The sequence below is a fragment of the Mytilus californianus genome, unplaced genomic scaffold, assembly GCF_021869535.1.
Source record: "Mytilus californianus isolate M0D057914Y unplaced genomic scaffold, xbMytCali1.0.p SCAF_14, whole genome shotgun sequence".
In the NCBI taxonomy this organism is placed as follows: Eukaryota; Metazoa; Mollusca; class Bivalvia; order Mytilida; family Mytilidae; genus Mytilus; species Mytilus californianus.
This window is the reverse complement of record NW_026262626.1, coordinates 10,185,455-10,200,049: the sequence shown is the minus strand read 5'-3', so window position 1 is coordinate 10,200,049 and position 14,595 is coordinate 10,185,455. Positions and strand designations below refer to the sequence as shown.

At 32.8% G+C, this 14,595-nt stretch overlaps 2 protein-coding genes across 9 annotated transcripts in view; one reads left to right on the top strand and one right to left on the bottom strand.

Annotated features, from left to right (window-relative positions):
- Positions 1-14,595, top strand: part of LOC127724169 (uncharacterized) — a 483,200-nt gene that overhangs the window by 225,910 nt on the left and 242,695 nt on the right. The window lies entirely within an intron of this gene.
- Positions 1-14,595, bottom strand: part of LOC127724160 (protein Son-like) — a 35,282-nt gene that overhangs the window by 16,845 nt on the left and 3,842 nt on the right. For all 8 annotated transcript variants that reach the window (XM_052231037.1, XM_052231038.1, XM_052231039.1 and 5 more), the window contains exons 3-9: positions 10,256-10,520; positions 8,221-8,433; positions 7,493-7,780; positions 7,046-7,143; positions 4,201-4,367; positions 1,813-2,130; positions 1,106-1,219 (exon numbers count right to left, since the gene is read on the bottom strand). In XM_052231037.1, the coding sequence (XP_052086997.1) occupies positions 1,106-1,219; positions 1,813-2,130; positions 4,201-4,367; positions 7,046-7,143; positions 7,493-7,780; positions 8,221-8,433; positions 10,256-10,520 (1,463 nt within the window). The remainder of the gene's footprint in view (positions 1-1,105; positions 1,220-1,812; positions 2,131-4,200; positions 4,368-7,045; positions 7,144-7,492; positions 7,781-8,220; positions 8,434-10,255; positions 10,521-14,595) is intronic.

The following is a 14,595-nucleotide window of genomic DNA, read 5'->3' as shown; positions in this document are numbered from 1 at the left end:
TGATTGTTTTATGAACCATTATGAATTCTAAAATTGGGATATTGGCTATTTCATTATTCCCTTATATGAGGATGTGGATGGGGGTTTACAGAATAGAGAATAATGGGCAAAAAATATAAAGAATAGAGAAAAATGAACCAAAAAATAAAGAATAGGGAATAAAGAGGTGTTAAAATATAAAGAATAGAGAATAATGGGCAAATAGTATAAAGAATAAAGAAAAATGGCCTAAAAAATTAAAGAATACAGAAATGGACCCCCATCCAGACCCTCTTATATCTTGGTAACAAGCAACACAACAATACCCAAATAAGCATTTCTTTTTGTTATAATGTCTAAATCATGGCAAAATGTTTCTCCTGAAAAAGGTATATGTATTGTGATGGTCAAGAAGCCTATTAATAGATTTAATTGTCAAATGAGTCTTATTACTCCATTCAACCTATCACCCACAGTCTGTAGAATTGGATGTGGCAAAGATTTGTTGGTGCTACTGCCTCACCACTTTTCAAGTAAATACTTTTGAAATTCATTTAAAAAATGTAATGAAGTATCAACTTTCAAGATTTGGTAAAATTAGGTAATGCATACATTGAAATTCCTGCAATAACTATTTTTATTTTCAGATGTTTTCTTGCTTCCCCAAAAAATTATGAAAAGAAATGTCTAGACCTTCCTCAAAATTATGACCTTCTATGCTATCAGTCAAGTCATTATAATGCTGAATGAAAATTTTGTTGTTCAAACTTTCAAATTATCACAAGAAGACTTTTTAAAGCTCCCAGGGCGCTTATTAGGTTAACTAAAGTATTCTGTATTACCAGATTTCAGACTAAAAAAGACCACCCTTAAAATCTGCTGCGTTTGATGTTGCCTACCCATGCCTAGTAGGGTTGGGTTTGGTAGGTTGGGAATTTTTTTTTTTTTGGCCAACAACATAAGTTACATGTTTTAGACAAGAAAACAAAGCTAGAGCAGGAAAAAATCCAATAAAAAAAATTTGAAACGAATTGGTGTCATAAACATTTTTGTGTAGGCTACTTTTTAGGTGGGTAGGTAGGCAACATCAAACAGTTTAAATTTTATTTTTGGCCTAATGACATACATTATGTTGTGCTTTCTGCATTGCTGACATTGCAGCCAAATCTTTAGGATTTTCTGCTAACTTCCTGGCAGCCTTGATTCTTTCTGATATAATGGACCTTATGTCAACAGGGGTCTGAAAATACAAACAAAATATTAATAACCATAAACATGTGTCAATCATATCAAAAACATACACATTCAAGTTTGAAAGACTACAATATCTCCAACAAACCAAGGTAAGATTTCTATGACATAATGACCAACTTCACTTAAATTACATGTGAATTTTGATAAAAGCTACATGTACAGCAAAGTTGTCTCCTTGTCTGAAAAAGAACAATAAATGTTAAATTCAATATTTTTGTAGCTATATAGATATGTTAAAATGGAGCTGTGAACATTTAACAAATTAAAAAACCACTGAAATCTTAATTATTCAAGGTTTATTACATTAACTGTTGACAAGGAAATATGTCTTAATCCCAAGGGATTATGTTACTGCATAGAGAAGATTACTCCTGAAATTCTACCCTAAAATATCACTGAGAGATACAAAATTCATGGCCAATTTGTTAGTTACACCATCAGACCAAATTTTGTAACTAGGAATCTTGAGGTAATTCAGACAAATCTATTTCCAACTGGTTATGATTTTCTGAGTTCTCAAAATTTTCAAAAAAAGACAGAATTCATGTAATTTTATCTGGACCATATGTTAAAAATCACCTCTTGTACTTGTGTTTCAACAAAAACTTTATCCTCGTCTCTCACAGGCATCAACTTGACTTCTGTTGATACGGTTGGTACAACAGCAGTAACTGTTGTTGTAGTTGTTCCCCCTGATGGAGTGGTTGATGGCAAGGCAACAGCATTTGTAGTAACAGCAACCACAGAGGTTTTCACTGTTTCTGTTTTCTGGACTGGTACCCACTCTAACTCCTTTGTTCTGTGCACATTACCACTATCAACAGGGAATTGCAAGCGTAATGTTGCTTGCTGAGTTATCTTCTCCTGAGCATTAAGGATTGGTAACGGAACAGCATTCTGTCAAGAAATGAAGAAAATATACATTATAACATTTTTGAGTAAATGAGGAAATAGTTTGGAATTCCTAGAAGAGTTATTTCGCTTTATGTGTTGTTATTACCCTCTTATAAACAATGCTATTCTTATGTTGTGCTGTTATTGACACATGTGAGAGCCTCATGGGTAGTCAAGGTCGTTAAACACCCCTAAAAATAGTAGTAGTGCTGGTACCCTCATGTGTAGTCAAGGTCGTTAAACACCCCCTAGTAGTAGTAGTTGTGCTGTTTCACCACTATCCCAGGTTAAGAGGGGAGGGTTGAGCGCTAACAAACCTGTTTAACCCAGCCATATTCTTTATGTGCTTGTAACTAATCAGGAGCCTGTGATTCAGTGGTTGTCATTGATTCATGTCTGTCATATTAGTTTTTTCCTAAATTATTTTGTTATAAGTTAGCAAATATTTTTGGTTTGAATTGTTTCACATTCTTCATGTTGGGGCCTTTTATAGCTGACTATACAGTATGGGTTTTTCTCATTGTTGAAGGCCATACAGTGCCTCTAATTATCCAATTGCCAATTATACCACATCTCCTTATTTTTATATAACAACATTACAATGCTTCTTGTCCTAAATATGCATAAAAGATTTGCCGCTGGATATCAAACAAGCACATCCAATCAATAAATACAATGCTTTTACAACTGAACAATTTGAGTGTGGACTTTGTACATATAAGATCCATTTTATGTTAGATGAACCATGAAATTGTTATCAGCTGTTATAAATATAGAAATAACTAGGTCAAACATATTCTTCAGACATCTATTCTATTATATTTGTCCGGTATTGCAGAAACATCTATTTCATATGAATAGGAAAAATATTTGAAGTTTACACAATCTTTTTGGCTAGATTATTTTCCCTACAACTGATACAAATTTCCAGACATAAAAGTGACACAAGGGGTAAATACTATAAAAATAAATGTGGATAGTGTCCACATGTGGACACAGATGATGCCCCCACTTGCATATCATATAGTTATAAAGGGACATAACTGAAGAACAGTAAAAGTGACGCTACCCAAATTTGAACTTGATCTGAGTTTTGTGTGTAAGTCTCATAACATTTGGTTGAGGCTAACTTAAGTAGAGAACAGAAACTAAAAATTCAGCAATTTTTCTATTTATAAAGGGGCATAACTCAATAATGGTTAAAGTGACACTACCCAAATTCAACTTGATCTGTGTTTTATCAGTGGAAGTCAAAATTAAACATTGCATTGTATAAAGCATTGACTGTAGTTGATTCAACTATAACCATGGACAAAGGAAGATAACTCCAATTTTAAAAATAACTGGATATTTAGAAGAAAATAAAAATTTTGCAATTTTTTCCATTTATAAAGGGGGCATAACTCTAGAACGGTTAAAGTGACACCACCAAAATTCAAACTTGATCTGTGTTTTGTGGTAATAAGCATTGTGTATAAGTTTCATAACATTTGGGTGAGGCAAACTTAAGTTAGAGAACGGAAACTAAAAATTTTGCAATTTTTCCATTTATAAAGGGGCATATCTCTAGAACGGTTAAAGTGACGCCACCAAAATTCAAACTTGATCTGGGTTTTGTGATAATAAGCATTGTATATAAGTTTCATAACATTTGGTTGAGGCAAACTTAAGTTAGAGGACGGAAACTAAAAATTTTGCAATTTTTCCATTTATAAAGTGGCATAACTCTAGAACGGTTAAAGTGACGCCACCAAAATTCAAACTTGATCTGTGTTTTGTGGTAATAAGCCTTGTGTATAAGTTTCATAACATTTGGTTGAGGCAAACTCAAGTTAGAGAACGGAAACCAATTTTGGGACGTACGGACGGACGTACGTACGTATGTACAGACGGACAAGGGTAAAACTTAATGCCCCCACCGCTACGGCGGGGGCATAAAAACATAATCAAATACCCTGTCATCAAAACAGTTACTATGAAGGCTTTATTGGTTATCTGACAAAAATGCCCGCTTAGGTCTGACAAGAATGATTGCTTAGAACCATTGTTATTATAAATATCTATAATAAGTACCCTGATATTCAATGTAATTGATTTTTCATTGACTTTAAATGGATGGTGAATCAGCGAGTCTTCATCCTCATCACTTTTCTTCCCATCCTCATCAGATGATGAAGAACTAGTCAATCCAGCTGGTCGGTGTTTCAATTTTTCCTTAGATGCAATTCTTGCACAAAACTCTGTAAATAAAAAAAAATCATATATTTATGATTTTATGATAAAAATTGACACAAATGTTCTTGTCACTTAAAGGTCAAGAAAGCTGTTTAATCATAATTCTTAAAGGAAAATGCATGCAACTAATCAACAATATACCTCATCTGATACAACCCAGTCTGATAGGTTTGTTTACTGTGGATTCATTTTTTTTTCATAGGTATCAATATTCGTGGAATTAGGAAAATCATATTTTTGTGGCTATTTCGTGGTTTTGCAAAAAGCTGCATACACGTCAAAAGAAAATTCCTTCTTCATTGAACATTTAAACTCGTGGTTCACCTATACGCACGAAATCAACGAAAAATGGTATCCCACAAATAATAATGAATCCACAGTACCGCTTTTTAAAACATTTTGGTTGACTATATATATTAATATATATTGAATTCTTTTCTATGTATAATTTGAACGCTACATGTTTTTAACAGCAATTTTGATGAAGCAACATCATATATTTTGACCCCCTCAATATCAATAATTTATTTTTAAAATTGCAGTTGTCAATCTTAGATTTAGATTTTAGTCACAAATATTAGATTCTCTCCTCTGTTTAAGGTGTTGATTGAAAACACAAATGATTGACATAGGCTAATATAAAAAAAAAAATGAACATGTTGTCGTGCTAAGGATCCCCTCACTTGTAAAACAAAGTATCAGATAATAGGAAGTAGGTGTCTGACAGTTCCAAAAAGTACTGAAAAGATAACCAAATATGAAGTAATTCTATTCATTGGTTCCTGAGAAAAGTGTGACGAAAATATTTGTTGGACAAACAAATAGACATACAACAGAAAACAACCAAGCTTCTGACCTAACCCATTAATCAAAGAGCTGATTGCTCTGAGGCGGAAGAAGATGCATAAAAGGTAACTTGAATTACCATAAGAGCAGCCCCACCAAACCAGTCTGCTTTGTCCCATTATTGCTTTTGACGTATTTTTTTCTTCAAAAAATAGTTACTCATAAATCAACTAACACTCACTAAACTTAACATAAAAATCTGCAAATACTGTTGATTCAAATTAATTTTTCTATAACTAGATTCCATACATTCGTCTCAGAAAGGTCAACTTGATGCAATGCAAATTCGCCAAGCAATTATAACATTAATTGATTTGGTTTCACTTAAAGGTTTTCTGTCAAAGGCAGATAGTTGACCTTAAAAAAACTGGCTACCAAAATTTTAGTCAAGCTTGCTAAAACTAGGGTTTTCATTATAAACAGATATTGAAAAATTCTAAGTATATCCAATGCAGATATGTGTCAGGCCAAGAATTGGGTTTTGGGCACTTATCAGCATTTCAAACTGGTTCCATATTCGAGCGTCGATAATGGGTGTACCTGAATGACGAATAACAGTGAAGAGCTGTACTATTTAGTTGTTAAGATCCCGTTTTTGGTCACTTATAAAACTTTGAATCGTAAGGGAATAAAGACAATCATTGGGACATTTCGACAATGACCGACGGTGCATCGTTTGATGTGTAACACACCGGCAGATTCATGTGTGCGCTTGACTCTTCATTATCACCATAACATACGTAAATATTCTAACTTTCGTATTAAAAAACACATGTTGTCTAAAACTGGAATATGACTTGATTGCATTGAAGATCTAAATGCAGACGGAACAACCCAATCCGTGTATTTTTTCAAGCATCATTGATTTGAAGTTGTACTCTCCACGAAGATACTTGACTTTAACTCAAGATGGATTGAATGAATATATGCAATTCTGTTTATCAATATTTTGAAACTTTCATACACACAAATTGTCAATTACATTTCCCATTAGTGCACATGTGCAGAAATGTAACCAACATGGTTTAGGTTTACCCGAATAATCCAGTTGTTTTATTCCGATAAATCCAATCATTAATCTACTAAAGACAATTATTACTACAATCAGAGAATTATTATCATGACCTATTAATGCTCCAAGACAAGCCATCAACTTTTAATTATTGTTTTTCATGTGTTTTCATGAATTTCGAGAATTTATACCATATAAATATCTGAATAAGTTTATTAAAATTGAATACCCTCAATATTAATATCTTTTAATAAATGAAAGGACGTATAAAACGTCATTGATAAAAGTAAGTAGAAGGAACTTAGGGCGAACGTACTCTATGGGCGAAAGAACTTAGGACGAACAGACCAAGGGTGAACATTTAAAAAGGGCGAACCGACCCGATACCAAATTCACACATGCGTACTACAATAATCTACATTAAAAACATCAGGTTACAAGTAAACAAATAACGTTCATGAAAGATGGGATGAAATTTAATAATTTACATAAATAAAAGGGTATATATTTTTACATTAAAACATGAGAAACTATAACACTTACGATAGTGATTGTTTTTCAAGCCTAACTTCTAAATTAAATGATGCAGATGCTTAATCCTGTGTAAAAATCGGTGTCACGAAATGGCACGAAAGTAATGAAATTGTAATACACAGAAAGGGATACGGCATACAGCCTGGTAACGGTTCAATGATTTTACAGCCAGCAGTAAAGGCTTTCAGAAGACTTGAAGTCTTCTTCCACCAAAAATTAAAAGTAAGTTTGTCAGTCTAGTACAAAATAACCTAGAATAATTGAGGGCTCAACCAATAATATAAATCTCACCTGTCAACTCATCAATAGATTTGCCACCTGCCTTAATTGAAGCAAAATCTACGCCAGGTACTGTTGAGCCAGCTTTGGCCATCGCTAAGGCATTTTTCCTGGAAAAGCAATATATATATACAGTGACAACTCTTATAGGTCACCCTTTCAATCATAATTGAACACTCTCAGCTTGCTGTAGTATAAAAGTAAACTGAATATATTTGAAAGGTGGTTGAAATCTTTTCAATATTTACCAGTACTTGCTTAATTTTGAATTTAATTTTGTGTTATGTTTTACAATCAGAAAACTTTAAATATCTTTATGGGACAAATTAGTGTTTATGGAATACATTTTTAGCATAAGAAGAAGAAAATAAATATACAGGAATAAAAATCCATTAAATATCTTTATTGTTTGGATCAAACTTCTAGCATGCGATCAGCAAAATATGAATGTTGACTTACATTGCAATTTCCCGAAGTTTTGCTTTATCAATCTTTAACCGTAGATCTTCATTACTTTTTGATTTATCTCCCTTTCTTTCTTTTGATCGACTTCTTGATCTCCATTTTCCATACCGTCTTTCAGAATCTCTTTTCTCATTTTCTCTGTCTCGACTTCTATGCCTTTCTCTATCCCTATGACTGTCATAATCTTTATCATGCTTATCCCTGTCATGGTGACGATCATGTTTATGTCTATCATAATCACGATCTTTTTCATAATCATGTTTTCTATCTGTTTCTCGTTCCCTACATTGCAATGAAAATAACAATTTCAATTTCATAAATTTTGAACAAAGGAACAAACATTTCTAAAGGCTAAAAATCAGGTGCATGTTAATGTTTATCTTGTACAAAGATTTATTAGTGTCATGTTTATTTTTTTTTAAATTCTAGCAACTGAGTGTAATATTGATCTTTAACCAAGAGTTTATCTTCAACCAAGAAATATAATGGTTATTTTGATCTTTTACCAAGATCTATAAGGGTAAAGATTATTTTTTTACCTAGATCTATGAGTGTAATGGTTATCTTTTACCAAGATCTATCTATGTAATTTAAATTATTTATCCTTTACCATCTCTTTTATCCACAAAAAATATCATGTGGAGTCCAAACCCCTTCCCCCATTAAATTTTTTCATAGCCATTACATGAAGGCTGATCTTTTTCTGTAAAATTCAACTTTACCTCGATCTTTCCCTTTCATGTTTATGTTTATTGGATCGCCATACTCCATGACTTGGAGAAAATGATCTGCTTCTTTCTTTCTTTTTCCTGTCTTTAGATCTACTCCTATCTCGCCACACTCCATGTCCTGGTGAGAATGACCTGCTTCTTGCCCTTCTTGTTGTCTCCTTTGATGGACTTTGAGACTTTTTGTGCTTTTTTGGTGACTTTGATCTTATAAAAAAAGAAAAGAAATAAATGTGGATAGTGTCCACATGTGGACACAGATGATGCCCTCGCTTGCATATTATATAGTTATAAAGGGACATAACTGAAGAACGGTAAAAGTGACGCTACCCAAATTTAAACTTGATCTGAGTTTTGTGGTAATAAGCATTGTGTGTAAGTCTCATAACATTTGGTTGAGGCTAACTTAAGTAGAGAACAGAAACTTAAAATTCCGCAATTTTTCTATTTGTAAACACGCATAACTTTAGAACGGTTGTGTATAAGTCAAAATTAAACATTGCATTGTATAAAGCTTTGAATGTAGTTGATTCAATTATAATCATAGACAAAGGAAGATAACTCCAATTTTAATAAAAATTACTTGATATTTATAGAAGAAAATAAAAATTTTGCAATTTTTCCATTTATAAAGAGGCATAACTCTAGAACAGTTAAAGTGACGCCACCAAAATTCAATCTTGATCTGTGTTTTGTGGTAATAGGCATTGTGTATAAGTTTCATAACATTGGGTTGAGGCAAACAAAAAGTTAGAGAACGGAAACAAAAAATTTGTACTTGATCTTAATTTTGTGGTAATGAATATTGTGTATAGGTTTCATAATGTTTGGTTGGTGCAAACTTAAGTTACAGAATGGAAATTTTGCAATCTTTCGAGTTATAAAGGGGCATAACTCAATAATGGTTAAAGTGACACTACCCAAATTCAACTTGATCTGTGTTTTATCAGTGGAAGTCAAAATTAAACATTGCATTGTATAAAGCTTTGAATGTAGTTGATTCAATTATAATCATGGACAAAGGAAGATAAGTGACGCCACCTAAATTCAATCTTGATCTGTGTTTTGTGGTAATAGGCATTGTGTATAAGTTTCATAACATTGGGTTGAGGCAAACTAAAGTTAGAGAACGGAAATGAAAAATTCAGCAATTTTTCCATTTGTAATGGGGCATAACTCTAGAATGGTTAAAGTGACGCCACAAAAATTCAAACTTGATCTGTGTTTTGTGGTAATAAGCATTGTGTATAAGCTTCATAACATTTGGTTGATGCAAACTAAAATTAGAGAATGGAAACGAAAAATTCAGCAATTTTTCCATATGTAAAGGGGCATAACTCTAGAACGGTAAAAGAGACGCCACCAAAATTCAAACTTGATCTGTGTTTTGTCGTAATAAGCATTGTGTATAAGTTTCATAACATTTGGTTGAGGCAAACTAAAGTTAGAGAATAATATCCAGTTTTTTCTACATGTACATAGAAATAAGAGACAATAGCTTCTAAGAGAAGGAGCAAAAGCCTGTCATACATAAAAAAATATTTCATTTCCTGAGATTGATCTGATGCTAACTTGACATTTAGGACAAATATTCTTCAGACCAGGGCTCTCAATCATGAAACCTTATTCAGTACTAAGAGAACAAAAAAAGTTCTCGAAACACCAAATCCATATTTTGATTGGTTGAATTCTGAGTACTCGAAATTTTTATGTCACTAACTGAGCTGTTGATCTAATGTCTGCAAAACAAATTCATATAAACTGTTTGTTGAAAATTGCAAGTTTTGCAAAAATTTTCATAATTTATCATTAAAAGCCTTTAGATTAATGGTATCACTATTCTTGGCCTATGTTAAATTTATTTAAAACAATATATCTGGACTGCAGGTGATTTGTATTTGACATTCAGTGTGGGTGCTTGTTCACTGCTGAAGACAGTATGTTTCCCAAAATTTCAAAATGCTATATTTTTCTAAAAAATCCACCAAATTTAAACATCTTTGCATTTGTATTCTTTATGATAGCATACCTTGATGTAGATCTTTGAGAGGAATGTTTCCGTTTACTTTTACTTTCAGTGAGCTCTTTGTCTTTCTCTTTGGAAATTTTGTGTTTCTTCTTCTTCTTTTTATGTTTCTTTTTCTTTTTCTTCTTCTTGGATTTGTCTTTTGTTTCCTTATCTGAATCACTGAGCGATCCTGTTTCAGAAATATCAGCATCATCATCTTCTACATCTCCCTTTTCATCACTGTCTGAATCTGATGAAGAACCATGACCAGAGGATATTACCTCCCCTACAAAAAGATATCATAAATAAAATGCTTCGCTGAGCGCAGCTGGATACGACTGCAGAGGTCCAACCCTGAACAGTTGGGGAAAAATGGACACAATATTCACGCTTGATACAGGTCTGAATTTGGATTGTAATTAAATATTTGACACATAATAGGTTTCTGACACCGAATAACTGTAGTCAAAGAACTTAGAATTGGTTATATGATTTGAATTTATATCAAATTTTTTGCTTTTGTGCAATACACTATGCTGTTGCGAATTGACCCCCCCTCCCCCCCCCAAAAAAAAAATTACCCCCCCCTTTTTTTTGCTTTTGTGAAATACACTATGCTGTTGCATTTTGAAAAAAAAATTAACCCCCCCCCCCCCCTTTTTTGCAAAAAAAATAATATTTGAAGAAATTTTCTTTCTAATTTCTGAAATCTGAAATAAAAAAAAAATTGCCTCCCACAAGTTCTTTTTTCCCCCTCCCAAAATTTTTTTTCACCTCCCACCCAACCTTTTTCCAAAAAAAAAAAATTCTTTCCCTCAAGATAAGGTCATAATCTCAATTAAAATTTTCAACCGAGTTTGCAACCATAATTACCAATTTAAATACATCATAAAAGTCTTAAAAATAAAATAGAAAATGACATACATAATCATTGCTAAAATTAATATTCCTTTAATAGTATTTTCTAAGAATAAATTGACAGCTATTCACCTCAAGACAATACAAAATTTCTTTATACATAATTTAAAATCAGTGTAAGGGAGGTAATCCAAACATACACAACATTGTACTTTAAATGTGTTTGGATTACCTCCCTTACACTGCTTTTAAAGCTTCCATTAACCAGGTAACCTTTGTTTTCCCCCTTTTTTGCCCCTAATTCCTAAACAGTTTGAGCCATAACCCCCCAAAGTCAATCCTAACCATCCCTTTGTGGTATGGAAACTTGTGGTATAATTTCAGAGAGATCCATACACCGTTCCACAAGTTATTGTCTGGAAACTAGAAAAATGCTTATTTGGGCCCTTTTTTGGCCCCGAATTCCTAAACTGTTAGGACCATAACTCCCAAAATCAATCCCACTCTTCTTTTTGTGGTTATAAACCTTGCAGTGTTCTCCCCAGGCCCTTAAAGGACCGCGGGCCCGCGATGTATAATTTTTTACCGTGGTGGTACTGTTCTTACCGCGATGTATAATTTTTCTCCGTGGTGCTAAAATTTTCAGTTAAAAAATCGTAAATCGGTAAAGCTTTAAACGACTTGTTTAATCTTTTCCGTGCGGTATAAAACTCCAGGTGAAATTTGACCAGTTCAAACCAGTTCAACACGGATTGTTTACACCACGTGATCGATTTACCTTTATGAGGTTAACCTTTGTTGATTGGATTTAATCGATGTAATTAACACTTATTACATGATTCTTTTGTGTTTTAATTTAGAGATCATAACTTTATGATCAAAGATAACTATCTAAAGGCTTCACTCACCACCTGACAAGTCGGCAAATACTTTGTACACAAACCGTGTTGACCCGATTGTTGTACATACGACGGTACATATTTTGTACATTATAAAGTTAGCTCAATACTTATATTATAGTTTTATATGTCTCTGATTAAACCATGGCCAAAATTATCTTTAATTATGACATAGTTATTGCATGATATTCCGGTTTCAAACTGTCAACAAGTAATTCAAAGGGGAAGGATCACATGACCCAGTTAGTTCACGTAGAATATTCAAGATTATTTACAATTAACTGCAATCTATTCTATAAATAAAATGCATGACTGTACCTTCAAACTGGATATCTATATCCATATGATCATTAATGAATAACAGAAGTGATCTTGCAATTTTAATCCATAAGCACATGTTAAATCTATTTATATCTACTTCCTGTCATTTAGGCGGGAAAATGTTGTTGACAGTGAATATGTTACTTATAGATCTATAGACCTAAGATAAATTTATAGATTTAGGAATTTTTTTTAAATGGATCATGACAAATAAAGATTTAGATTTCAGTACAGTATTAAGTCTGTATATATGTTTGATTATCACCAATGACAAGAAAGGTTAATATTTACATGTACATGAAATCTATGGCAAAATGTTTTAAAATTTATGAAAAATTTAAGATAGAAACTGGTTCAAATTATAACACAATTTTGTTCTTGTTAATTTTATATCTCCTGGACAGGAATCCTTTCACATACAACAACTTTCTTTCTAGAAACTAGAAAGTTTTTTTAAATTGAACATTTTTGTTCTCTTTTGAATCTGGGAACAGTATATCTAATAATATATATGTTCCTGTTTGAATGATATTTTATTTTTATTGATCATGGATTTTATAAAAGATTTAATTACTTTAAATTTAGATGAATATCATGTAATGAATCATGTTTTATTTATTTTTAAAAAATATTAAAAGTATACAAACTGTTTATTGATCTTTTTAACCAATAATATTCTGACATACATGTAACACAGTACCACAGAATTAAAACAAGAGACATAAAAACTGCAGTAACTAGAAATATAGCGACGCCACGCGACACAACTGATTGTATGAATCATTTCACCAAGCTGTTCACACGCGTTACCCTGGTGCTATCCAAAAATCCTGGGGAGAACACTGCCTTGTGTTTAAATTTCATAGATTTCTATTTGCTTAAACTAAAGTTATTGTCCGGAAACCAAATGTCTTCAGACGAGGACGACGTGATACCAATATACGATCGCCAAATTTTTTGCAGTCGTATAAAAATGTCATAATAAATCATGTTTCCTTTCATAAAAAAAAAGATATCATGGCAAAAAACGGAAAAAAAAACAGCAAAAAGACAAACTGTGAAACAACAGTCTACAAAACATTGCATAGAAAATTAAAGTCTAAGCAACACCAACCCCACCAAAAACCTGGGATGATCTAAGAATTCTACTTCAGTCAATGGAATTGAAATGATGTGTAAGCTTTGCTCTGAGTTGAGGTCCTCACTGTGACTTTGAGACAAGGAAAAGAAAAAAATTGTTGTTCCTCTACTCTGTTTTGCAAACCATAATAGGGATTTTTCTTTGCCTGACAATAATTTTTTGTGGAAAAGTGTTGATTGTTGCAAGCTGACACCTACTATCAATGTACAAACACAGTAATATAACTTAGAATTCTGTCTTACTGGCGTTGGCCGATCGTCCGAAACAGGACCATGGTTGGACTTTACAGGTTTAAACACTCTAATGACTTATCTGTAACAAGAGTGCACACGCTGAAATGTCTCGCCTTCTTTACTAATCATTGATATTATTTTGATAGTCCTAAATATAAAGCTTTATTACAACTGTCACATAAACTTAACATTAACCAAGTAAACTAAACATTGACCAACGAACCATGAAAATGAGGTCAAGGTCAGATGAACCATGCTAGGCAGGCATGTACAGCTAACAATTCTTCCATACAACAAATATAGTTGACCTATTGCTTATAGTTTAAGAAAAACAGACGAAAACACAAAAACTTAACACTGAGCAATGAACCTTGAAAATGAGGTCAAGGTCAAATAAACCCTGCGTGACTGACATATAGATCATAAAATATTTCCATACACCAAATATAGTTGAACTATTGCATATAGTATTAGAAAAAAAGACCAAAACTCAAAAACTTAACTTTGACCACTGAACCATGAAAATGAGGTCAAGGTAAGATGACACCTGCCAGCTAGACATGTACACCTTACAATCATTCCATACACCAAATATAGCTGACCTATTGCATGCAGTATTAGAAAGAAAGACCAAAACTCAAAAACTTAACTTTGACCACTGAACCATGAAAATGAGGTCAAGGTCAGATGACACCTGCCAGCTAGACATGTACACCTTACAATCATTCCATACACCAAATATAGTAGACCTATTGCATACAGTATAAGAAAAACAGACCAAAACACAAAAACTTAACTATAACCACTGAACCATGAAAATGAGGTCAAGGTTAGATGACACCTGCCAGTTGGACATGTACACCTTACAGTCCTTCCATACACCGAATATACTAGACCTATTGCTTATAG